Source organism: Ischnura elegans, chromosome 2 (assembly GCF_921293095.1).
Source record: "Ischnura elegans chromosome 2, ioIscEleg1.1, whole genome shotgun sequence".
Lineage (NCBI taxonomy): Eukaryota > Metazoa > Arthropoda > Insecta > Odonata > Coenagrionidae > Ischnura > Ischnura elegans.
This window is the reverse complement of record NC_060247.1, coordinates 22,701,428-22,727,607: the sequence shown is the minus strand read 5'-3', so window position 1 is coordinate 22,727,607 and position 26,180 is coordinate 22,701,428. Positions and strand designations below refer to the sequence as shown.

At 37.7% G+C, this 26,180-nt stretch overlaps 1 protein-coding gene across 1 annotated transcript; it reads right to left on the bottom strand.

Annotated features, from left to right (window-relative positions):
• Positions 1-1,475: 1,475 nt before the first annotated feature.
• LOC124153469 (integrator complex subunit 12-like) lies at positions 1,476-18,685 on the bottom strand. Its single transcript, XM_046526639.1, has 7 exons — positions 18,412-18,685; positions 17,399-17,552; positions 15,654-17,036; positions 11,016-11,314; positions 7,672-7,864; positions 6,595-6,778; positions 1,476-2,497 (listed from the first exon to the last, which is right to left on the bottom strand). The coding sequence occupies exons 3-7, from the start codon at positions 15,807-15,809 to the stop codon at positions 2,265-2,267; spliced, it is 1,065 nt and encodes a 354-aa protein (XP_046382595.1). The 5' UTR covers positions 15,810-17,036; positions 17,399-17,552; positions 18,412-18,685; the 3' UTR covers positions 1,476-2,264.
• Positions 18,686-26,180: the final 7,495 nt, after the last annotated feature.

Below are 26,180 nucleotides of genomic sequence, written 5' to 3'. Positions count from 1 at the left end.
CTAGCCAATGCGATAACTATACAGAGTTACCCACAATGCACAAATTATGTGAAAAATCCACAGAGAAAAAATCATTTGCATTAACAGGGATTCGAACCTGGATCTCCTGACTTCCAGTTGAGTACTTTAGCCAGTTAGCTACCAAGGCATCATTCTCTGGAAATTTGGGGACCACACCAGACAAGGTGGTATGGACTGCTGAGCATATGATGTGACTAGCAGTCCGAATCATTCACATATTGCCACAGACGGAGAGAAAAGCTTGAAGCCTAGCTTTGAACACATGGAGGTGTTTGGTCTTGTCTAATTTAAGTACACGGGGACGAAGTCCTCAAATTTCTACAGAGGAGAATGATACGGTAACTTAACTTGCTGAAGCACTTGACCGGAAATCAGAAGGATCCAGTTTCAGATCCCGGTCAAGGTGAATGAATTTTTCTCTGCAGATTTTTCACACATGTGAAGACGATACACAGTTTAAGATGATTCGGTAAAAGTCTGGTTGTGTTTATGAGGACATAGGAGTTTACATGGACAGAGTGAAAATAAATTGATCTCTTGGATTGGAAGTATTGTTATGGCAATTAAATTCTTTCTAAGGTAAGCACATTTCTTCAGAGGCAAGATCTTGACATCGGGAGCAAAGTCTTTGCCGAGGGAGGGGAGGGGGTTGAGGGGAAGTCTCTAGTAAGTGGTGCGGGACTTACCTCAGCGGTGCCGCGGTACGGGGTGGCGCCCTAGGGGGGAGATTGCATTACGATGGACGATATCTCCTACACGCTTAGAGATAGGGTAAAACAAACAGAAAATCGGCCCTAAAGGGCTTTACTTTTACGTTTTACATAGAAATAGTGCTTTTTCGGCCCCAAAAAACTCAATTGAGGGTCCTTAGTACTAAGGGCCCTTGGGGCACGGGTTACCGTTATTTTAAAGTAACCAAATTTTAACACGTGAATATGAACATCATTTGGATCATTTTGAGACCAGGAAAAGATAACTTTTCGCAATTCTGAAAAATAAGGGCCGGCCTAATGTACAGCCACCTGAAGTTTCTTTCTTTTTTGAATTTAGCATTACAGAGGTTTGCTTACAGCTTAATAGAGACAGAAAAAGTGTGGAAGATATATTTTTCCAAATCGATGGATAAAAGAATTCCTATTTTCCACAAACAATAAGTCAATATATCGATTAAAAAGTGAGGAGTACTAAAAAATGCACTAACTACACACACAATTTGACTTTGCTTCTCCAGCTTCACAGCTGGTGTTCTCCCACAGTCATATAACCATACAGGTGCTGAGGTGTATAAGAAAATAGACAGAAAAATCCAAAGCTTAGAAACTAAGAGATGTCATTGAAGGCAATCACTTCTCAATCCTGATTTTCCATACGGCCATCTGCAGTCTTATAAAAAGAAAGGATACACACCAATTGCGCAGTAATAATTTCTTTTTAAAATGAAGAAACCAGAAAACTTCTGATCCATTTACATTTTAATTGGAAAAATATACAAATACTGCCATCTATTCCATTCATCACAACAGAAAAGAAAGTATGTAGTAGTCAGGATTAAGCATTAAATCAATATCTCAATAAAATTAAATGCAGTCATTAGTGATTCAGAAACTTCTTTGAAAACCATAACTCAACACCTTCAGTATACTAGCTTCATTATGCCTGCACCCACTTGATTAGACAAGAAAATTCAGAGGATAATAATTTCCACCAATAATAAAGAACAATACTCATTAAATGCAGTATTAGAGACAGAGAAGAAAATCAAATAAATAGTTATTGGTTTGTCTATGTGGGTTGCAATAATTCTCTTTAGGGCCTCATTTCTATACGACACTTTACAATACAAGTTTAATCAGCATTCATATTAAGTTCACACCTGATACTCCTCAGGTAGGACGTTTCAATATAACCCCCATTTCACATCATTCCATTAATTCATACCATTATGTGTGATATGTCTTTGAACATGCGACAATTGAAGACCATTAGAAAAAATATTGAAGACATTCTTTGCATTAAAAATCTCAAAACACAAAATCATTAACCAAAGCATATAATTTGCTTCCCATTAGTAAGTAATAATAACCTGAAATTTGAAAACAATGCAAAGAAATAAATTGGAGGCTATTCTCACTGGCCAACTCAAAGGAGAGCATTAAAAGTACATACATGAATACCTCTTCAAATTTACAGTTCACTTAATTATGAAAAAAAAACTAAATGAGGAATTTTGCATGAAAATGAAATCACTTAGATAGTTTCCTCTTCTCCTGCATCTTAGCAGCCTTTTTCTTCATGATTTGAATGCGCTTGTCAGCATGAGCTATTTTTGATGATAATACTTTGCTGCTACCACTGTTGGCACTACTGCTATTCCCACTACTGCCTGCTGAACTTGCAACGCTGGATGTCAATGATGATGAGCTTAAAGATGATGATTTGGAAGAGGATGTCCCATCTACACTCTTGCTCGAAGACCCTGCAAATTAATAATCTGATAAGCAGGAGGTATATGTAACATAAAAAGAAACACAGGGCATAAAAAGGGAAGCACCACAGTTGATCACTCCTTTCAGTGAGTAAAGAGAAACCATAAGTCCAATGTTACCTATGGAGATGTAAGGTTAAGTATTGTTGGAATATGATTGAGAAAAAATTTAATTAATCAATCAACTCAAGAGTTAAACAATTTTTGTCTACATACTCAGTAGAATCTACAAACTACTTAAAAATTAAGCTAAAAAGTGTGGTACATATAATTTTATGAACAAAAAAATTAAATTTCATTCACAATACATATTAGTCTGACATTTTCCATTTTTTGGCTAAAAAGACAGCAATATTTAGAATAATTTTGGATTCACACTATAATGGAATTTACTTACCAATTCAATCAATCAAATCTGTAAGTAAATATGTAGTGCCCAATATAAAGGTAGTCAACTTGTACCCTGAAGGAATACTAAACTCTATCCTAAGCACAATATGTAGGTGATCATGAAACTCACAATGTACATACTAAGCTATTGGCATGCAATGATGATGGGGATGTATTGAAAATGCATATTTATTTGAGGAAGAATAATGATGTAGATTACTGAAGGGTATTAAATCCTATCGATCGGCCAACCAATGCAAGGTAAATGAAAGAAAACCAAGTTAATTGGGTGCAGAGGAGAGAAAACCAACATCTGTCTCGGCAGTGAGAAAAGTTGAAACTAGCAGAATCTTCAGCAACATAAAGAGGATCATCACCTAGGTTGAATGAAGCACAAGAGCCATCAAACAGCCAAGCAAAATCAGCATTAATAGTAACACACTGAACTTAGTTCCAAAAAGTTAATCCCCCCCCCACCCCCCAGACTAAAAAATAGGCAAAATGTTTTATATGGTTATCATTACATTTGGTTTAGTGTATTAGGCAGCCTCAATCATTTAATTACTTTCATATCAAAATATAGAGCATATTTCATAAAGTAATTTTTGTATCTTGTTGTTAACCTCAAGTATCAGACGATCATATGTTTGTCAGACCCTTGTGCCTACCCCCTCACCCAAAAAAAATCCTAGATCCGCCCCTGTGCAGTGGCATTCAATGCATAGCATATACCATAGGAAAACCTGCCCAGAGACGAGAAGAAGCCTTTCAAATCTTATTCTGGAGGAGGATTCTGAAGATGGCATGGATGTTAGGGATGGACTGATCCAGGATTTTTTTCCAATCCGATTTCGGATTGTGAGCTCAACCATTACCAATGCAATGTCTGGGTTGAATCAAAGATTGGGAAAGAAATATATATTATTGAGACGACAAAAAAATAAATTTTTAAATGTTTAATATGAGAAGATTACAGCTGGCTCACAGGCTGTGATAAAATTTTTTGATGTACAGGGTCATAGAATTTTGAAGCCCTTAGTTGAGAATTAGGCGTAGGAGCAGTCGTGCCCCCAGGCATAACATAAGCCAGCAACAATTTGGCCTGTTTTCATGGCAGATAATTTCAGGAACTTTATACCACCTAGCAGTCATACGGCTCTGGAAAATATTTCCTTTATACATCTTTGATGCTCCACAGAAAAAATCATGATAAAACATTTGGAAAGTATGCCCCAAACACCATCACATCTGTTCTTTTAGCAAAAATTTGCCACAATCAAATAGTTTACCACTCAATAATAGTATAAATTGACATTACTTTAAGGCTTATAGTTTTTAAACAGCATTTCTGACTAGCTATTAAGCTAAATTCACAATAGGGTAGTTTCCTTCATCAAAGAAAATGAAAGGCATTGATTGCGATTTGTTACCCACCATTAGTGTATTCATAATATACAAATTATTTGGTTTTAGAAATACTGGTTTAGACGTATGGCATTGGTCAATTTTATCCTCATTTGAAAAAGGCCAGATTGGTGCCCATGCGATGCCACTCCACGTGACGTCACATGGACCTAGTTTCTATACGAGTAGATAGAAGTTTTACATCGTCTGAGGTTACCAATGCATGCATGAGGCACAGAGCTCAGGGAAACATGCCTTAATAATCACCTATTAAGTGCTGCCTAAGGTCGGAAAGTTTTCTTCGTTTGATAAGGTATCAATAATCCTTATTTAAGCCAAGGGCTACCAGCTAGTAGGGTACTCTGCTACCTGCTAGCATCCTGCGTCGTATCAGCGCTCAAAGCCTCACTCCAAGGTCACCTCACTTGTGGCAGCGGGAACCAGATTGACGTCACGCGGAGTTTTACCAGTATTCATACTTAGCCGCCGTGTTTTCGTGCGCTTGAAAATTTTCACTTTTCATTTAATCGCAAAAAAATAGATATCGTCCTTTAAAAATCTAAGAGCGTGAAATACGTACTCCAGGAGTAATAATATTTCGATTTAGGCAAAAAAAAAATAATAGGAAACCACCCTATTATCCCACAAACAATTTTGGACACACAGATGCTGGTTTGAGACCAAAAATGGCTTTAAAACAATAACCAGGCATACAGAAATAGAGTTTTACTTAAACTTTTTGTTTAATGTTGATTTGAGAATCACTATCTAATGCATCTACATACAAGCACATGAAAGCGAAAAAAATGCTCTCAGCAGTAAAATCAGTAACTTTGAAAATCTTACCACTTATGTAGCCTGGAAAGTGAAGAAATGTCATTCAAGGCAATAAGAAAGGCCTACTTCACAATAAATTCACTGTTAATTTTTCCCCGCAGTAGCAGTGAGCAAGCCCTAAGAAGCTGACTTTAAAAAAAATTCAAATTACATTACACAAACAGCAGCGGCCGCTCACTCTACACAGCACTGCAACCAAGATTTTACAAAGTTGTATTTCCCACCATAATTTTAATCTCATCCATACGGAACTCAATTCATAAACTGTAAGCAAACTTCTAGATAGATATGATGAGTAATTCAATGTCAAATTGATCACCCTTTCTTCAAAAGTGCTCCAGTTTCACAAAACTCGTCATGATGAACTAATTTAACAATGCAAGCACAAATCTCAATTTTTCAGACTTCAACATTAGAAATTCCTCAAGATATATAGAAGCAACTTTCATTTCCTTTCAAATTACATATGAACTCTAGAGCATACTAATGTCTGTAACTCCTGTAGTTCCTAATAAAGAAAAGCAAAATCTTTAACAATAGATATAGTAAAGCTCATAAATTGACCCATGAAAGTATGTATATTAATGCTAATTAAACTTTTATCAATGGAATAAAGCTTCAAAATCCCTTCCTGTAACTTTTGAAAATGAATAACTCAAAACAGTTCAGTTTAGATTTTCACAGAAAAAATACATTTTATTACTATGTACATCAATCTTCTATTTTCCTAAGAAAAATGCTATCCTGGGCCCACAATCGGAAGCCAGGGCAATATAGATGGGAATGTTGCAACGTGTGTGCTCATGCTTGATAGGTGCTGGGACATACCATGCAGTACATATTTGCTAATCACCGTGAAGGCAAGGTTTTTTTCAAGAATGAAATTTGCAAATTATGAAACAAATTAGCATCTCTTTAAGAATAGTTATTTTATAAGAGCAAAGCATGCACGACACAATATTCCCATTACTATTGACCTGCCTTCCCATTGTGTACCCAGGATAAAATTTTACATATGAATAGAGGTTTGATGCAGTAATAAAATATATTTTTCCACAAAAATCTTAATTGAAAGGCTTTGAAATATTTTATTTTGAAAGTTACAGGGAGTGATAGTGAAGCTTTAATATGTTGATAAAAGTTAAACTAGAAATTTATTCAATACGTGAATGTATGAGCTTTACAAAAGCATTAAAATGTTTGCCTTATCGTAATGAGAACAATAGTTACTGATGTTAGTACATACAGCACTTCATATATTTTTACAAAAATATTAATTTTGCAATGTAAATATGTATGACAACTTCCATAGATGAAATCTGAATGGAAACATGGAATGACTCTCAGGTACACTGGATAGGATATGGGATAAATTGTTCTCAACATCCGAAAAATATTTTGCTCCGTCCAATCTGCGTACATATCTAAGCTGGAAATCAATGGTATAAAATGCATACCTTTTGATATTCCACCACTTGAAGAGCTCTTCGTAGATGAAGAAGAAAAGGAAGACTTGGAATTATTGCTGCTAGATCCAGACTTAATAGGAGACTGCTGCATGGCCACACTACTCAATGGACTCTGAGACTTTGGTTCACTCTTTTTACTTGTAATGATAGAGATGGGTTTTCCACCACCAACCTGAAGTATGGATCATATAATTGTATAAAAACAACCATCCAGCAGCACCAAAATAAAATTATAAGTCACATACAAAAGTTCATACCTAAGCATGTTTATATGCAAAAATTGTTAAAATGCAAATGTAAGGAAGTTTTACCTAGATCATACCTTCTGAGAGTTTGATATATCAGTGAGTCATGAGTAATGAAGAAAATTCGAGATTAACATCAAAATATCTAATCGTGGCTTACAGTCCCACAGAAAGTTTTTTTATTGTTTCAGACATAACATGAAATCATCAATTCCTTTCAAAACGAACATTTACAATATTCAGTCCAAAATACTGGATTTTCAACAATTATCTACGTAAAACCACCCAGACAAAAAGTATTAACAATTTGAGCGAGTAAGCATATTACCCTAGTACATACTGAGCCAGATTTGTGGAGTTGCTGGTTGTTTCAATTCTCAACCCTATTATCTTTAATGTACATAAAAATACCCATGAATCATTTAAAAAATAGGTAGTCCATGCAAAATAACTATGTATTGCTTTTTGGATAGTGAATCATTGCAGCATTTTAGAAGATTATGTATAGAGTTAAACATATTGAGCCAAGGTGCTGACTTTTATTCATAGCTACAAAAGAGGCTACTTATTACAACCTCAAACAAAAAAGAAAATTTATCAGCAATCTTTTTAAATCATCACTTGATTTTGGAGTACTCATACTATGTAACCAAAAATTTTTGGATAATGATAATTCAACCACTGGTTGATGGCTAGCTTTAGAATCTTGATAACTTTAAGTTTTGAGAGCAGAAACATAAGTACATATGAAAGCAACAATTGCTGGGTGTAATACGGTGCTGATTGAATTCCATGCAAAATACACATTTGAAATGCATACCCTTATCGGTGGTGCCTTGGGAACTGTTGATGGCTGGAGAGTCTGCGGTTTTGAACAAGCTGAGCAAGTCCACACTCTCCTAGGGTCTGACGCATGGGCTTCTTGAATGGGTGGACGATGACATTCTTGGTGATACAAAGAATGACATTCCACACATTCTACAAGCCTATTTCTAGCACCAACATCCATGCCCCTGATAATGAAAGCATACAAAGATAACAAATATGAAGATGAATCTGCGAGATGAAATTGTTTAAAAATTCAATTATCCTAACAGCCATAAAAATAAACAAATAGAATGTATATGCATGTATACATAGATGCTAGTAGAATCAAGTAACTTTAACAAGTTATTGTACACATTAACTTTATAATTAAATGTTCCTGTTATTAATCTTTACTTGGATATACTTCATCACCTTCCCTTTTTAAATCAATTTTTCAATATTTTGTCACAAATGTTACAAGTTTAAACTTATTTCTGAACAGCAATTTGATCACAGTTTCAGTGAGCAAATATATTAATGCAAATAATATGATTATTTGGCACCATTTCTACAAAAAAATCTGCAAAATAAGAGAATGGTTGGGATAAACAAAGTAATACCACATGCCTCATGTTTTGTCCAAAATCACAAGTCCGTATGAGATTTGTTTTGAGTTCAAGCTAATTTGTGAATATATAACTAACTAATAATCAGTATCATATGCATAGTGACTCTTTTACTTAGTAACTCCTTGATTCTTTGGATTTGTGATAGTTTTTTTGGCCATTTTGGAATTTTTGCCAGGATTTCAGTTAAACTCAACAGTGATTCTTTAGGATAATTGAAAGAAAATGAAAGCCATTGATTGCGATTTGTTACCCACCATTAGTGTATTCATAATATACAAATTATTTGGTTTTAGAAATACCGGTTTAGACGAATGGCAACAGTCAATTTTATCCTCATTTGAAAACGGCCAGAGAAAAGTAACAGGAGAAAAGGTTTGTATTATTACTAGGGATGGTAAGATGAGATATCTCGGATCCAAATATCCACGGATATTGCCCTTCATCAGACACATATGATCCAAAGTCGCGGAAGATGTCGGATCTGGATCCAAAATATTAAATTATAGCTACAGTGAATGCCCCATAAGGGTGGGAAGAGTTCCGATTCTCTCTTCGAATGCACCATCGCATGCGATTCTTATCTTACTCATGAACCGTTTTGTTTGAAAGCTCTTGCAGAGGTTACATAGCAGAATTTCTGTCGTGGAAAATAAAAAAGGCAAAATACGACTGGCACATAGTGTGACTCTTCTCAAGAGATTGAACAATCATCGGGGGAATCTCAGCATCGTAGGATAATAACCATGTCGAAAGTAACTATGTCGCAGATTTCAGAAAACCATCCTCGGCCATCCATCAGCCCGTGCCTCTGTTGTTTTTTTTTTTGTTTCCGAAATCAAACGGACCGTAAATCATTGTCTTCTAAGGAAAATATCAAATTACACGAGAACAATTGAAGCGTGTTTCATCTCAATCCCCTATCACCAACTGATCTTTGTTGGCCTACCTGCTTCAATTCTCCGTTTCTAGACGACAAATGCTAGGTGAGTGACTTTCTGGGCCCAAAGATGTCTCCATAGCTTCGACAATTAGATGACATGCACAAGATTTAAAAAAGAATCAGACCAAACACGATGCATTCCTGACAATATTTCTGTTTATTTTTCAGCTTTAATTGATTGCCACCTAAGTTTTCTATTTACAATAAGACTATACTAATATTCGATGTTGTCCAAACAGCACAATTTTCAAAGAAACAAGTGCAGCATTAACCCTTCAAACAAGTAGAGACGGATTAGAAACGCCAACTGCATATATCACGTAGCGCGCCAGGCTTTGCTTTGAAGGCAATGAGGTCACTGAAGAAAGATCAGACTTGTTCATCCTTGACTCCCTGATTTGTAGCCTCATTGCTTGAAATACGGAGGGAGCGCACTCCTTCCCCTCCACCTCTCCTTTACGCGCTTCTGCTGCCAACCCCTTCCTCATGCTGAGCGATCAAGCACCTCGTCGCACGTGACGTTAATGCTGTTTTAAATACTGTTGTGTTGCTGATTGCGATTTAATTTAATGATATACCGATAAAAGTGCCTTTCATTGTGTAGAAACATTTATATTGAGATACGGAGAACCAATGTATACCATTTGCGTGCACTGTGGCGTGAAATTATCACAAGGAAGTGCTAAATCCACCGCATCATACTGAAGCATTTTCGGGTGAAATTTAAGTTGGTATGCAATGAGAAAGTGACAAAATTCGGGGGAAACATGCGTCAGGAAAATTTTAATTCAGTCGATGGCAGTGGGGTAGCCAGGAATTTCGTAAGGGGGGGTCCAAAACCAGGGGGGAAATTTTTTAAACAACAGGGTACAAAGAAGAGGGTTTGAAACTAATTTTAACACCCATCATAATCGAAAAAAAAAACTTCATTTTTCAAAGAAATCTATTTAATTCCTGAGCATGTATATATGGTTTTAAAAAACGACTTGAAAGCCTATAAAAATTATTTATTTATAAAAATATTAAAATGTGTATGAAAATCTAAAAAGCATTCCTTTGATTGTATGTTCCCAGAATAAACTTGAATAATTACTTCGTTTAATAGCAGGAATTCGAAAATGCATTTGGATCTGAAAATATCCGATCTGAAAGATCCAGCTCCAAAAATCAAGGTTCTGATCCAAATCCAACCTTAATTATTACTTGTGTAGTATGGATTAGGAAAAATGGTACTGTTGATCGTAAGGAGACATCAAAGATAAAAGAAAGACTTGCAAAAAAAAATCTCCTCTATAAAGAGGGGCACTTCAACTACATCATTGCATAATAGGATGAGCCTGAAAATTGCGATGTATGTGCAACTCCAGAAGTGGAAATTAAATGACTGAGTAATTATGAAGTTTATTTTCCCCCTCATACATTAGACTTTGTCCTATGCTGACCCCAAAAATTAATCAATAACTTCAAAATAAAAGTTAAGATAGGATCATAGGATCTTTTTCGCACCACAATTCTGGAGAGTGTACTCAACACGGGGTCCTGTCTGGAAAATACAGATAAATTCTTGCCCACATGCAAACTTCTACACCTTCCCTGAAACAAATTATCTCAATTCATAGAAAAAAGCATCATGATTGGGCCCTTTACACACCACTAAATGCCGTTACGCCTGAATTCCTAACATATATGGAATAGATACAGGTCTCTCTCTCTCTTAGTCCTCAATTGTAAGTTTGTACCATTATTCAGAGAATCATAACATTGCTCTTAGTCATGTACACTACATACCTGCACACAACACACATAAGATCTTCCTCAAGAATTTCAAGAGCAAGATCATCGGCATCATCTGAATCAGAGCCATCACTGCCATGTCGACTCCCAATGACCCTTGAACCACTATATGAGTCACTAGCGCTCCCAACATCTTCCACCTTGGTAAGTGGCAAAACAGGAGTTCCAGCACCACTCTGAAGACCAACATTTGCAGCTGGTGGTGGAATAATAACTCCAGTCTTTGTTGCACTAGATTTTGCCATAAGCTCAGGTGCTCCACTTTTGCTCGACTCAAATCTCTCTTCACTCATCTGCATCAAATTTATTTTACATATTATTAATGCTATTATCACAGTATATTCTATTATTAATAATAGTTTAAGGTGCATGTGCTCAGAAAGAATATGGAAAAACTGAAAGGCCACAGACAAAAATTACTTCCCAACCAACTGACCATTGAAGCTATGAAGTCCAGTTTTGTCCTAAAATTTTCATTTCTAAAGTAGGGGCAATTAGAAACAGTATGATTATTTTACCCAAGAAAATTAATGCTTTTCAAGATAAATAACCAAGATTAGGGAATAAAAATGTGCTAGGATTCACCATGAACTCTACCCAGTGAGCTTTTCATCCTTCCCTCAACTTATGGGTGGAAAAAAATTTGATTCTTTCCTGTGTCAGACTCAGCATGTGCCTGGAGTGATCAGTTTTTAGCTAGAGTAAATACTAGAAAAACTGAAAAATACTAAGTAAATTTAGTTCCAGAAGTGCTAACCTGTAAATCCCACTCTCAGAATCTTCCAGATAATAACAAGAAGTCATTTTAACTTAAAGCAACTACATACTATTTACTTTTACCATTAACCCTCTTAGTGCCACGAGCCAATATATCAGCTTTTGCACTATGAGTGAACAGTGCCATGAGCCAATACGTTGACCAGAATAGAGCAGATATAAAATCATAATAAGTTACTCCATTTCCATTTACCCTTTAACCAATGTATTAGATTATCATAACCAACAAATAATTCCTTTCAAATACAATAAAAAACATTACAATGATATCTTAAATAGTGTTGGGATTTCAACCGTAAATAATTTGCTCCATTAACAATGTACTTAAGGCCATTTATTGCCTCGTAAAATAGGAAGTTAGAATATAGTTCGAGAACATGTGCTATAGAACAACTGCTGTGTAGCAGGGCGGGTTACAGACAGAATAGAACACAGCAGGTCACACGAGAACATACAAAAGCAGTGCTGCCAACACTTGGAAGTGTTTTGGTCAAGACATCTTTGCAGGTTTACAACACAACAAATATGTAGTAACTTCATATTATGACTTTTCATAAAGTGCTACAAAATTCTTAAATTTACATCGGCCCTTCACACTAGTTCCACCAAATTTTGGTGACACTTAAGAGTGTTAACCCTTACGTTGCAGGAACGTTTTTGAATGGTCTGCATGGTGAGTGCGGGAAAAACATTTTTCAACGTTTGACCAGATTTTCTGACTACTGGTAGCCTTTCCTTAAGATTTTATTGCCATCCTTTCTGCGGTTGCTTGAACTTGGCCAAACCTAATGGCAGAGAGTGCAAAGGCGTCTGTCGAGGACGGGCACCCTCATCATGGGGAGCGCTACTCAGATTATCCCTTCTCTGAGAAAGAGCTCCCTGCTCTTCGTGGCGCATTCATGATGATAAAAATTATGATGAATCCTTGTATTTCCAAGGAATTTATTTATTGTCCCATAGTCCATTAGCCGGGGAAACTTATTTGAACCCATTGGTCTCTCTTTCTATTACTATCAGTGGTGGGTTTTCCATACCTGTGAAATAACTAACAACATATTATGTTTATGGTCTGTCTTCAGGGGGTAGGGTGGGCAGTCCCGGATTATGAGGGTCCACTACCTGCAAGACACACGCCCGGGGTTGACAGAAAAATATCTTCCCGCTCATGTACGGCACACAGTGGCAGCACAATTTTGATGCTCCCGCAGCTTAAGGGTTAATGTAATGTCTCATACCCAGCTAATTCTACCAAGCCACTGACTGACTCACTCACTCAATTAATGCCTACCATGCTCTTTGAGATTGTTGAGTGAGATTTCACTAAAAGAATTTGCCATATACCAGGTGCAGAAGTAAGAAACCAAAGTTTTTTGTAAAACTTACACAGGCTTGCTATTAGAAAATCATAAATAATATTTTTTTTCAAAATTATTTCCATTGGAATTTATACATTTTTTCCACCTCTCTGTCACGTTATGAATTCCATGCCAAAATAACAACCCTTCCTTTGAAGTGAACCTGTTGTCAAGCCATTCTTGAGCTGTTCATATGAATCGAAGTGTTGCTCGGTGAGTTAGTGTCCCAATGATGTGAACAGATCATAATCACATGGAGCCACACCCGGAAAATAAGCCGAGTGTGGTTTAAAGGCTAGTATTTCCCTATTTAACAACTGGATCGTATTATAGACCAGTTGTGCTGTGTATGAGGGGACATTATCATGAAGGAAAATGTCTCTTTATCACATATATGTACATTCCGGTAGTTTTTTACATACTGCTTGATTCAAATAAATCATTTGTTACTCATAGCAATCAGCATTAACCATTTCACCAGGTTTTAGAAGCTCATAATGATCTCATAATGATATGACTGCCTTTGATCCCACCAAACGTAGAGCATCTTTCTAATATGTTTTTGTTTTGCAGTGTATGTGGATGGTTTGCTAGCATTCATCCATGATTTATGAACCTAAAACTTCTGAAAATATATCTACTTTTCATCACCTGTCATTATTCGATGGAGAAATGATTTTATTTCATATTTGACGAGCAGCATTTGACAGGGGTTTTTTCAAATTTCTTGCTGTCTTTCATTCAGTTCATGCAGGACACATTTTTCTAATTAAAGAAACTTTCGCATAGCTTTCAGATGAAAAGATACTACTTTTTGCATCACATTTAATTTTTCCTCGAGTTCTTGTTGAGCATGATTATCATCTTCATCCAATAAGGCTTGCAAGTCCTTGTCTTGAAATTCTTTCAGTGGTTTCCCATGGTTATCATTTCTAACTGCAAAATCACCACTTTAAATGTTTTAAACCACTAAAAGCACAGAGTTTTGCCAAGAGCATCTTCACTGCATGCTCCAACTATTATTCTCTGCAATTCTGCAGCAGTTTTATTCAAATCATAGCAGAAAATCAATGCTGTCCGCAAATCATAGTTTGTATGCACTTAACTTGACATGTATGAGATCATAGAAAAACATACCAGTGTATGAAACTTAGGTTATTGCATGTTGACAAACTTCGTCTGTTCCTAGGGAGAATACAGCTCTGCAGAAGCAGTCTTACGGTCTTTAAACTGATAGCATGCACCATCCATAGGGAAATTCCGGTTTCATACCTTTAGGCCGTTTTACACCGTACACGGAATTGCGCAGTCTGACGTACGTGTGAAGGCGCAATCAAAATTGCATCGTGTAAAGCGGTGAATTGCTGGAACACATGCGAGAATGCGTGGATGCGAGACGGCAAAATAGCCCCTGTTCTAATTTCGTTCATGCATTCGTGCAATTCCACGCCATTTTAGAAATTAATGCAGCTCTAACCTGCGCAATTCCGTGTACCGTGTAAAACGGCCTTTACACCTAGTACTGCAGCTACAATCTATAATATGCCATGCAGGGGAATGAAGAAGATTAAAAGATCATAAAAGAAATACGAAACAAAAATGCATGTTAGATCAACAGTCACACTTATCATAGAGGTTAAAAAGTTCTTACACATCCATACAATTAACATATATGGAAGCTTTATTTTTTTTATATTTATCTTTTTAAACATCTAAATGATTATCAAAAGAGATGAAATACATTTCTGTACTATACTGCACTTCCATAAGAAAAATAGCATTTTGAGGAGACTGATAGTTTGTAGCAAACACAGCCCATAATTGGTTACTTTTATAGAGAGATGGGAAAGTAATCTAGTGGGTGAGGAATGAGTTGGGCACCGTACTGACTTTGCTCCAAAAGTAAAGGGAAGCATTACCTACGGGAAAAATTGCTTCAAGAGAGCTACATTAGGGGGAAGGAAAAGAAATTATAGTGGACCTTGTGGAAAGAATATGTTTTCCTAAAGGATCATACCACTGTGTAAGGATCAAGACCACTCATTAGAAACTGTTAACCATATACTTCACTTAACTAGCCATAAAATAAAAATAGTACGCCCGGCAGTAAAAACACTAAAGATAAATTACATAATAAAATTAGCCACACAGTAAAGCGGTAAGAAAAATAACGTTACATTTAAAAGAGAAATATAATTATGGTGCAATATCCATTTTGTACATAAAAAGTATTTTTTATAAACTGTATAAAAAGATTTATTAAGCCACAAGTAAGCCACTCTCTCAATATTTAGACACAAGATATTTCTTCACAGTCCAAGCCTGTCCATAGACAGTAAAGATATTCATCGCAATGTCAACTATAGTTCAGTAACACAAGTCCCCAGGAAACCAAATAACGCCACTGCCCAGACAAGCTCACAGAAAAATTATTTTTAATCATTGGATGCCTTAAAACTTATTATCGTTAAAACAAGCCTCTTCAGGAAGTATATCTCACCCGCTTCATTGTAGGCAGCAGCCGACTGCTTCCCCCATACTTCTGCTTTGTCACTTCTTCGAGTAATGACCGCAATTGATCAGCAGAATCTCTTGATTTTGAATGGAGTAACTTCAGCCCCAAACTGAAAACCGGATCAAGTTCATATGCAGCCATTATATACAAGAGATCTTTGAAATGCAAATCCTCCAAATTTTTATTCTCCGCGTCCCGGTGTCGGAGAAAACAGATGAGTAACGAATAGCACAAGCAGCACAAGATAATTGACTGTCAATATGCGCACAAATTCCCGCGGGTAATTTGTATCAAATTTTACCGATGATCATAGTAAATGCCCTTTAAATTAAAATTCGATTCACAGAAGGGTTACCATTAATGTTGATTTGCTTTAATTGAATAAAAAGTTATGTCGACTTAATATGGAAATATTCAGCCAGTCCTTCGTAGGTAGGTTCGTATCCGTCTCCGATTGGTTGTATTCCCAGCTTCCCTCATTACATACGATTCGCACTGAAAATCAGGCGTTGAGGAAGGCGAGGGTATCATAGCGTAATCTGCTGATAGAAATACTATTAAGAGGGTATTTTCAAAATTGATAGAAATAATACAGCAAAATTTCCTAATATGTGTAGCAATGTTTGGTACTACATGTTTATTAGTATTATCATAATTAATTAAATAATCTCTCAGCATTCATTCTTCACAATTTTAACAATCGCAGGCAAAAAAAATATTCATACATTCACAATGTCATTTTCAGCTCCAAATAAATAATTGAACAAAATATGAACAGTATTAACAAGCACCATGGCAGGACGGATGAGAATGGGCAGGTCTTCGATGATATTTGGCGATCACATGATCATAACAACTTGATGATGTGTAATCAGAATTATATCCTGAGTTGATTGGAGCAACTAGTACCCAATGATATAGACACACCAGTCACGAATATTGAATCCAGCAGAAATGGGTGATATCACTTATTTGAGTGAGTTCAAACGGAGGATATTTTTTCGTGTTGTCGACGAAGCCACTCGACGCTCGACAGCAAGTTTTTATATTTGCTCCCTTTCCAAAGAGAACGCAGAAATCACCTGCATCTGGCAGAAAGCTCTCCATCAATTTGACTTTCACAAACGGCGAATCCGACAATTGAACCCATTCCTCATATTCTTCTTGTTTTTCTCTCAAAGATGGAATACATGTCGATAAAACCTTTCATTTTGTTCGCTTTCAGCGGAAATTTGGTTGGTGGCTAGCAGAGAATCATCCGTTTGAGGTAGCTCTGGACACCAGGCCGAAGGGCAGCAGGCAGGATACGACAAGGAATGGTTACCGGGGACAATAATGCAAGGTGGCTCCACGCCTACGACTCCACATCTATTTCAAAAAAGGAAAAAAAATGTAAAACATCTATTAGGCACATACGATAAAAATATAATTCATTACTGGTTTGATTATTTAAATAATCATTTCTGAACGTCCCAATCAACAAATAACCCACAGCTAAGCCAAGTATTTTATAAAAATATAAATGAAATAAGCGGCGCATTAATGCTGATTTGTAGCAGTAAATTAAAGTTTCTGTCAAAAAGAACTTTTGAATGGAAACTGCATTTGCAGGCTGAAAAAATATCGTACGAAATTCACGTTTCAACACCAATTATAACTGTGCTTTTCCATCTAAAAAACAATCTCTTTCTTGGTTGAATTCAGTTCGTGGAAAAACGAAAAAAACTTACGTTGCATATTGAATGAAAAGTCCATCGGACATGTCCGCGCAGGACGCTCGGGTGCATTCCCCGATATCCCATGTATCTCCTGGTCGGTAAAACACTGCCTCCTGCTCATCGTAAGATTCTATTTTTCCACCCCACATGCACTGGCCAGGGTAAGCTGTAAGAGAAATCAAGATAAACATAAGCATACAATTTTCATCGGTAAGAAAGATGTTTGTGTTTAAAACGTAAGACCTTCCATCGCTCCTGTATTTACATATTAAGTGTAAACTATTAAAAGTAAATATTTTCACCACTAAAGTGATAAACAATAAGTATCATCCTGCCATTTCTGAGGTTAACATATAATGCTCATTCTATTTATTTGCATAAGAAATTCAATATCTTTAAAAAGCCATTTAAGCCCCCTTAAACATGCTAGTTCAATTTTCCTCTCTCTTTCTCAAGTTCTTTCCCAAGTTCTTTCAAAGCCATTTCACGCATTTTCAAAATTTTAATCTTCTTTAAGAAGAAAGAGGTGCTTCTTTAACTCTTATCATATTCATATAAATTCTGATTATGGTAGCTTCAAAAATTTCGGAAGAACCATTTGACTAACATTTCGTCATCAATGCGTAACATTATGAGATAAAATTACGTACCCTCTCCACATTTTATTGCTATAAATGCAGATTTTTTTGAGCAAGTTAGTAATTTCACATAGAATCAGACAAATTTACCTCTAGGGGTTTAGGAGACCGAATTTTCTAGTCATCAGGATTATTACAGCGCTCTCTCGGGATGAAAATCATATATATCATCCTCTCTGCAGTTTACCTATGGCTCTTATTCCAACAATCGCGAAAATGGAAATTTCTGCTTGGTTGCCCCCGAAATTGCAATTGATTGGCGCGGGCGCCGGGTAAGACCCTTAGCTTCAGAGGATCCGACCCCCACGACGCAAGTATTCAAATGATCTCTCAAAGGTGCACAGCTTAGGACTACAGCGGCAAGGAACACGTGCAGATCACACTTACCGGGGTGTTCTTTGGCCTTCTCCCAAGCGATGCCCGCCCAGCTGGTCGTGGTCAGCGCTAAGAGGGCGACGGCGATCAAGAGGAAGGACTGTGCCGCAGAAATCTGTCGATGGGCCATCGCTATGAATCGGAAGACAATTGCGCTCACTGTTCGATGCACTTCGATCCCGACTACTGCTCGAAACGGTTCCTTGCTCGAGACGTGGACTCACTCGTAATGTGCTTTCGGCATCTCTTCCTCTCAGTCTTATATGTTCCTCCCTCTCTCTTCTCCAGTGCTGCCTGCTCCTCCCCCTACTTCTCTCTCCTCCCCTCATATTTTCTCTTCCCCTTGCTTCAACACCATCCTCGTTCGCGTCGGTAGATTTCAGCCGTGGGCGTTGGGATCTTCCCGAGTCGTTGAATGAGGAGTGTGAGGGAGGATGTGGGGAAGGCTGTGGAAAACTAGGAGAGCGACTAAGCTATCTCGTACGTCACCCACACCACATCCCGCTTCAACCCCTACTAAACATTCATCCTCTTTCGTCTCTGGAATCTCTCTCGCTCGGGATTACCCGCGAGGGGGCGTAGGCTGAGATGTGTTTTGGCCGAGAGAGCGTTGAGTCCAAGTGGCACAAGATCTTTCCGCAGTTCGCACCGGGAAAGTTTCGACGGAGACGTACAGGTGATCGCCTCTCCGCACCTATTAAGAAGGCGCAATATTCCCACTCCACCGGCTGTGTTTGTCCTCATTTCTGGACATATTAATTGATCAAAACTTACGCTGTCATCATAAAATTTTCAAGGTATATATGAGATACTCTTATCGATAATTACCTTTATCTCACATAAGAAAATTTTTCCCAACCATCTGCAAGGAAAAATGTCCAAATCGAGATTCAGATAACTATTCTATATACCCTGAAAATTTCAAGTGATAGCGTTAGTTTGAGACCAGTTAAAAGTCAGAAAATATAGTCAAAGGCAACGGAGGGATCGCGAGTAATATATTCTCTTATGAGAACGCTCTCCTATGATAGGCTTGATTACCCAACGCAATACTTGTCTTAAACATACTTCAGGGTATATGGAGTAGGCCCTCATCAACATTAACAGTATCTCAAATACGAAAATGTTTCCTAATTTTTTAGGGGGTAATAATGTTATGTTTGGGATACAGATAATAAGTGAGAAGGCTCTATCATATGTTCCCTGAAAATTTCGTAATGGTAGCGTAAGTTTTAAACATGTAATACCTCTGTAAATTAAGGCAAAAAATCTGTCAGCCATGCGGGAGTGTTGATGTGCCCTATTAAGGCAGCGGCATGTGTTGTGACAGCAGTCCGAATAGTTCCAGGAAGGGAGAGCGTCGCCGAGGAGTATGAGACCGGCTTCGGCGGTCGTGCGAAATGGGCGAAGCGGCGGAATAAAAAGAATCCTCGACCTTCGTCGGCCAGTCACTGGAGGGATGCGCCGAACACGTCACTCCCGTCCGACGCGAGAGGGGTTCCGTGACTATCAATCCCGGCATGGTGGTCGGAAAACGTGCAGCACGCTTTTACGGTAGGCTTCCTCTTCCCAGTGACGCACGATCCGCGTCGGTTGTTGATGATTTTACCCGCCTCCAGTGCAGGTTTATATTAAGCTAAAAAATTGAAGCCATTATAAATGGAAATTCCTCTTTTTGGTGTCCGGAACGAAGTCTTGCGGGACGGAAATTAGACCTGCGTTAGCTAGATTGGTATATCTGGGGTTTAAAACCTTTTGAAACCTGTGGGACGCATATTCCACTTCGTTTAAAGCAATGTGGTGTGGCTGAGGCCAGTGGAAAGGTCTAGGGGTTCGAGTCCTTGACGGCCCCTCGGGTCGCTCGCTTCACTTGGACTGTGCTCTCAATTTTTCGGTGTACATCCTTAAGTTAAGAAAAAACCTCCAAGTACATCTTATCCAAGTTATCCTTTTCCCCCTCCTCTGAAAATAATTTCCTGTCACTGCCATGATATGTATAGTGCGCCCAAAATTTCGTTTTATTTCTCCAGATGGGCTTTTTTATTCATGGGGTATTCATCATCATCATTGATCAACAATTCTATGATTGGTTTGAAGCAGCTCTCCTCTCATTTCTCTTGTAAGATAATTTTTTCACATCAGCGCATTTCTACTCTTTCCCATCCTTTTTCCACATCCGAAAGCCTCCACTCAAGATTACTCCGCCGCTGTCATTGTTCATACCTGCTCATACCTCATTTCCGTAACGAAGCATACTACAAATGTAAGTTATGATTAATTGCTACCGTACTACTATGCTTACCTTTTTCGCTGTAAGTAGATGTTTCTTTTGATGGAATGTCCTCTTCGTCTGGGTTTCTCTTCAAATAATTTCTTTCTTGCTTCTTCCCTCGCAAGTTATTCTGCTCCCCTAATAGAAAAATCCATTCAAATATTACAGTTTTTGTTTTGCTATTTTAATGTTATTCTTCACGTCTTCTTTTCTACTGCATTCTAATATCTGAGTTTTCTTTGTGGCTATTTCCAACCGATGTCTACGCCTTATTATACTAATTTTTACCAGAATCCTCATAAAATCTTTTTCTGACTCCGCTATGACAGCGAAGGCATCGGCAAATCGAAGCATGCTAACTTTTCTTCATGGGTATTCATTATTCACTCCTGACGCCTCTTCCTTGTTTTTCTAAATGGCTTCCTCGATGTAAACTTTGAAAATTACAGGTGAAAAAGACAGTCTTGGCACACTCCTTTCTTAATTCTTGCTTCTTCACAGGTGGGTCCTGATTTAATAACCGCTATTTGGTTTTGAACACACTGTGGTATATTGACATTTCATTGTAAATAACTCCAATTTCTTTCAGGATTCCAAGATTTGTGTTCCAATCCAGGTTGTCAAATGTCTTCTCTTAGTCCACAAACGCAACAAACATGGGCTTGTTCTTTTCCATTATCTTCTCTATGAGCAGCCTCAGGGACATCATTGTCTCTCTTATGTCTTTGCTTTTCCTGAATCCTAATTGGCCGGTTTTCGCATTCTTGTGCGAAAAAAGACGGGCTATCAATAGACAAAATTTAAGCATTCAGCTCTCGGACTCAAGGGCCTATTTGGTACAAAATACTGGCATAATTAATACTAATAATTAGCCAAAACATTCTGTTATTTTGGAGGTTACCTGGAAAATTTTTCGGGCTGCATGCGACCCGCTGTCCGCGGGTTCCCGACCATAGGAAGAGAAAATCAGTTCGATCATAAGAAATCTGACTAACCAAGAGCGTCCCGTTTATAGCGTGCCTCCTAATATGATAAAAGTATATATTTACCTTTCTCTGATTAGATCAAATTACCACTTTAATACAGGCTCTTGGAAGTAGGAATTTTCCAATATTTCACAATTATTCACCAAGTCCATCGTGCCCATGAATAAAAAGAGTAAGAGGCATTTTGACACCTCCTTATCATCCATTAGAGTTTTTTTTCATAGCATTTTCTTAGAAATGTGCCACTGAATAGGTTGAATTTTTACGTGTCACAACACATATTTACATCACAATCTAATATCTCATGTGAAACAGTCTCACAGGGGTAAATTATTTGTGAAATGTTTCCACGGTTATTTCATTAAAATGAAGCAAATTTAATTCCAAATCTAGAATTTTGGCGGTCATTAATGAATAGGAAAATTGATACCCCCCTCATGAATGAAAATTATTCATAGTTACATTTTTTATGTTAATATAAAAGTTATAATCGATTTAGCAAACCTCTGTGAACAGGACTGCGGATAATTACATCCACATATATTCTGCAAAACTGTATTCTGATCAATGAGAGTTACTTCTTAGGCAAAAGGCAAAGGAACGAGTATAAGTCTCAAGCTATAAAGAAAGGAAACTCCAATCGACTAAGCGGCGTATTTCGTGAGATAGGTATCCATTTCATCTTGAACGCTGGTCTTCTCCTGATCCGAGACTAGATATGCGGATAATGGCTGGCATTCACGTCTTCCTAATAAGGCGTCTAGTATATGTTTGACTCAGTCATGGAGCTGTGAGTCACCGGCAAACTTGGGCATGTTACGCGATGCTGAGTAGGGCCGCGAGGAGGATTTAAAAGGTTGCCACGAAAATAGTAATTTCCAAGTGAAAGCATCGGTTTTATTGACAAATACTTCCTTCTTTGATGAATCTAGTGATACATTTTTTAAAAATATTTCCGTTTTAGAATCACAACGCCAGAGTTGAGTGTGAAATGTGCGAGATTGTATTATTTTTTATAAATTCATTAGTTATGGCTATCAATGAATATCAGTAGTTGTGATGTGACATGATAAATGTTTTGTTAAACATTTTAAATGATGTGACATTTTAAAGTTATTCTATTTGTCAAGCACAAAAACCATTTAAACGTGAAAGCAGAAGAGAATGATGTCGTTACATTATGGCTGCATTCTTTCATTAATTATTTAAAACATAGAAGTTATCAAAGGAGACTTTAAGATGCGCAAAATGGCGAAACTGTTGAAAAACATATTGCTGTGGGGCGTCTTCCCTCTCGTTTACCTCAATTCCCCTACTTTCTAGCCGCCTAGACTTTACTCCTGTGCCTTCAATTATCTCGGTCAAACCCACAGCATCAATAAAAGATTAGCTCGTCACCGGTATAATACAATCTGATTCTAGGACACAACATTTTTCTGTATTTTACCTCTCTCAATTCCTTAAGACTAGACTGTCGTATTAATTACCAGAGTATTATTTCGCCGCTAAAAAGCAGTATCTTCATTTATATAGCCTGGAACTGACGGTTGTTCAGTTAAAGGTTTTCATAATGCTCAATAAATCTTTTGCTGAAAAAGGTCAGGGTTCTTATGGTAAAGGCGATGTTAGGTCTTGTTCTTGGGAAGAGTATTTTCGTTATCATTCCGTTTTCACGCGAGAATGCGTCTTATTTTCCAAAAAAAATAAATTTTAATTATAAATTAGATTAAAATTACAATTTTAATCTACATCGGATCTGGATCCGAAATTTTAAATAATAGCTTCAGTGAATGCAACGCCCTATAAGGGTGGAAAGAGTTCCGATTTTATCTTCGAATGCGCCGTCGCATGCGATTCATGAAACGTTTTGTTTGAAAGCTCTCGCAGAGGTTACGTAGCAGAATTTCAGCCGTGGAAAATAAAAAGGCAAAATGCGACTGGCACATATTGTGACTCTTCCCAAGAGATTGAACAATCATCGAGGGAATCTCAGCGTCAGGAATTTGAAAATTGCATTTGGATCCGAAAGTATCCGATCGGAAAGATCCGGCTCCGAAAATCAAGAATCCGATCTGAATCCGGATCCGGAAAAAATCCTGGATCCGTCCATCCCTAGTTTCTACACAAGTAGCTAACTCTCTCTCTCTCTCTGTCCATTTTCAAATCAATCAATGATATAATGTCAACTATTCTACATTAATAAAAATGCAATAAACTCTAGGCAGTATTTATTCGTAGAAAAAAATGAAGAAGAGGTTCTATGAGCTCTAAAAATATACAAATGACTGCTCATCCCATTTGCGTTTGCTTCCCTTGTTGCGTTCTGAAAATTGTGGCTACATTTCATTGGAGGAGCCCTACAATTCTTAGCCTTCCTTTGCTATTCAAGAGAATCATTATCGACGCATGATTCATCCATTGACGTGTCTCCTCAGCGTTTCCGTATCCACTATTTCGAAAAGTGCGCTTCATTCGCGGAACCATTCATTTTATCTAGCAAGAGCCGCAGACGCGACCACGCGTCACGCGAGATGTCACGAGGGGTCGAGGTCAGAATGTAGCCCCGTAACCTTCCGACATCCCTTCCACTTTATCTGTGTGCGATCCGTAGATATTTGCCTGGCAGTGAGCTCCCAGCCGTAGTTGTGGTTACGAGAGGGCTTTTTCACTCTTTTGAGCGAATCCCATCATTTAATTTTCGCGTTGATTGCATCTGTATGCCGAAGATTACTGAAGAGCTCCCTCTATATATCTCTTTGTGAATCTGAAGCTCTAGCGTTGCCAAAGAGACTTTTCTATTCTCATCGGATCGAATGTAAAAACTTCGTGTCGAGGCATTCGGTATCGCAATGAACGCGGAAGTGTAAAACGCTTAAAGCGCCAGATGATAAAATCCGTTGCCAATACAATTGATGTGAGCACACTAAATTTTGCGCATTATTTCCATTAACTCTATCCAGTTCCAAAGAAACAATATGCCAACTGAGGTGAATATGCTAAGGCATAGTTTCAGGCATACGATTTATTTTACTCGGGATTGGGTCGTTGCATTAGGTCGTGCAATATAAACTAAGCTATTGGAATACTGAAAGCCTTGCTCTAAGGTTGAATTTAATTTTTCGCCGATTATCAGCATCCAGTGTCCGACTTGATTATGTGACAATTGCTATCGATTTCGGTTGCCAACATACCACTTGGTCAGTTATATTATTTGACACCATAGACCCTTGGACTAAAAAATTTCATCACCTTTGATTCTCAAATTAACTCATTTTCACTTCTTCTCATTTCTCTCTTATTTTTCCAATAGGACATCAGGTGAGAAGTGGAAAATTCTGCACTTAGATAATGATGATGAGTGGGGAAATTATTGGATATGACTCGACTCCCCGGTGAAATGGAATTTTCCTTCTAAAATGAGAGTATTAAAGGAGAATTTCCACCACTACTTCTCCAAAATACATTCCATCAAACAACCAAATATTTCGTTATCAAAACATACTTCCGTTCTTGCACGTATCGCCCGAAACATTAATGGGTCCTCATAACCTCTCTTTCTACCGGCGCGAAGAGGGCAATAATACATCCTGATGTTTCTCCCTACTGATTGCAGAGGGCACAACAAATGCGGGTCAACATCTACGGCGACATGTAAAGTTAAATTAATAATTCTCGATCGAAAGAACATTTCATATGTTTGATTTGATTTTTAAGCGTAAATTACTCGCCTTCAGTTGAAACATGGTTTTTCTTATTAAAAAAACTCAAAAATAAAAAATCTATCAATGATGCTGTGGATTCCAATTTTCATAAATGTCTTGAAATATAACCTACATTGGATCTACGTTTGCGAAATTCCATCACGTAAAACATAGCCATTTAGTAGTATTCCAGACATTTCAACACCTTGAAGTTAAAAATTGGAGGTTGACTTTTCGAATGTCCTCCTCGAGGTCAATACGTATTGAATATCCTCAACTCTTAAGGCCAGAAATTTATCAGCGTATAGCTATAATACTTTTAACTAAACACAAACAAACTATCTAATACCTCGAGACGGCATGCCGACAACCCCACGAATCACACTGCTCTCTTTTACTTCCTCATTCATCCCATCAGTATAGAGATAGCACTTGACTTCTCGGCGCTTATTTCTTAATTGATAAATTAATTGAGGATAAGAAGCACTCAGCGAAGAGGTCATCTGGGCACCACGCTATCAGGGAACTTGCGGTGATACTGAGGCGGAAGACATTCCAAGACACTGCCGGTGCCCTCGATAAGCGTGGGAGCCGAGGGTCCAAATGTAAATTCCCCTGAGCCAGAGCTAACTAATCTCACCTCACCGCTTCATCTAGAGGATGAATAAAAATGCAAGGGTTTTCCGCCTCGAGGCAATCGACTGCGTCACCTCATGGTGACCAGACGGAGAGCGTAAGGTAATGCTCTCGCGACCACGCCTCCGTTTTGTCGGCTCCCTGCCTGGGTCATCGTAGGTAACTAGGCTAACAAGGCCCTATTAC

Coding starts and splice junctions, on each gene's coding strand:
- LOC124153469 (XM_046526639.1), bottom strand. CDS start 15,809: ATGGCTGCATATGAACTTGATCCGGTTTTCAGTTTGGGGCTGAAGTTA. Junction 7,865..11,015: donor CTTATGTGTGTTGTGTGCAG/GTATGTAGTGTA, acceptor TTTCATTATCAG/GGGCATGGATGTTGGTGCTA. Junction 6,779..7,671: donor CCAAGGCACCACCGATAAGG/GTATGCATTTCA, acceptor TCCATACTTCAG/GTTGGTGGTGGAAAACCCAT.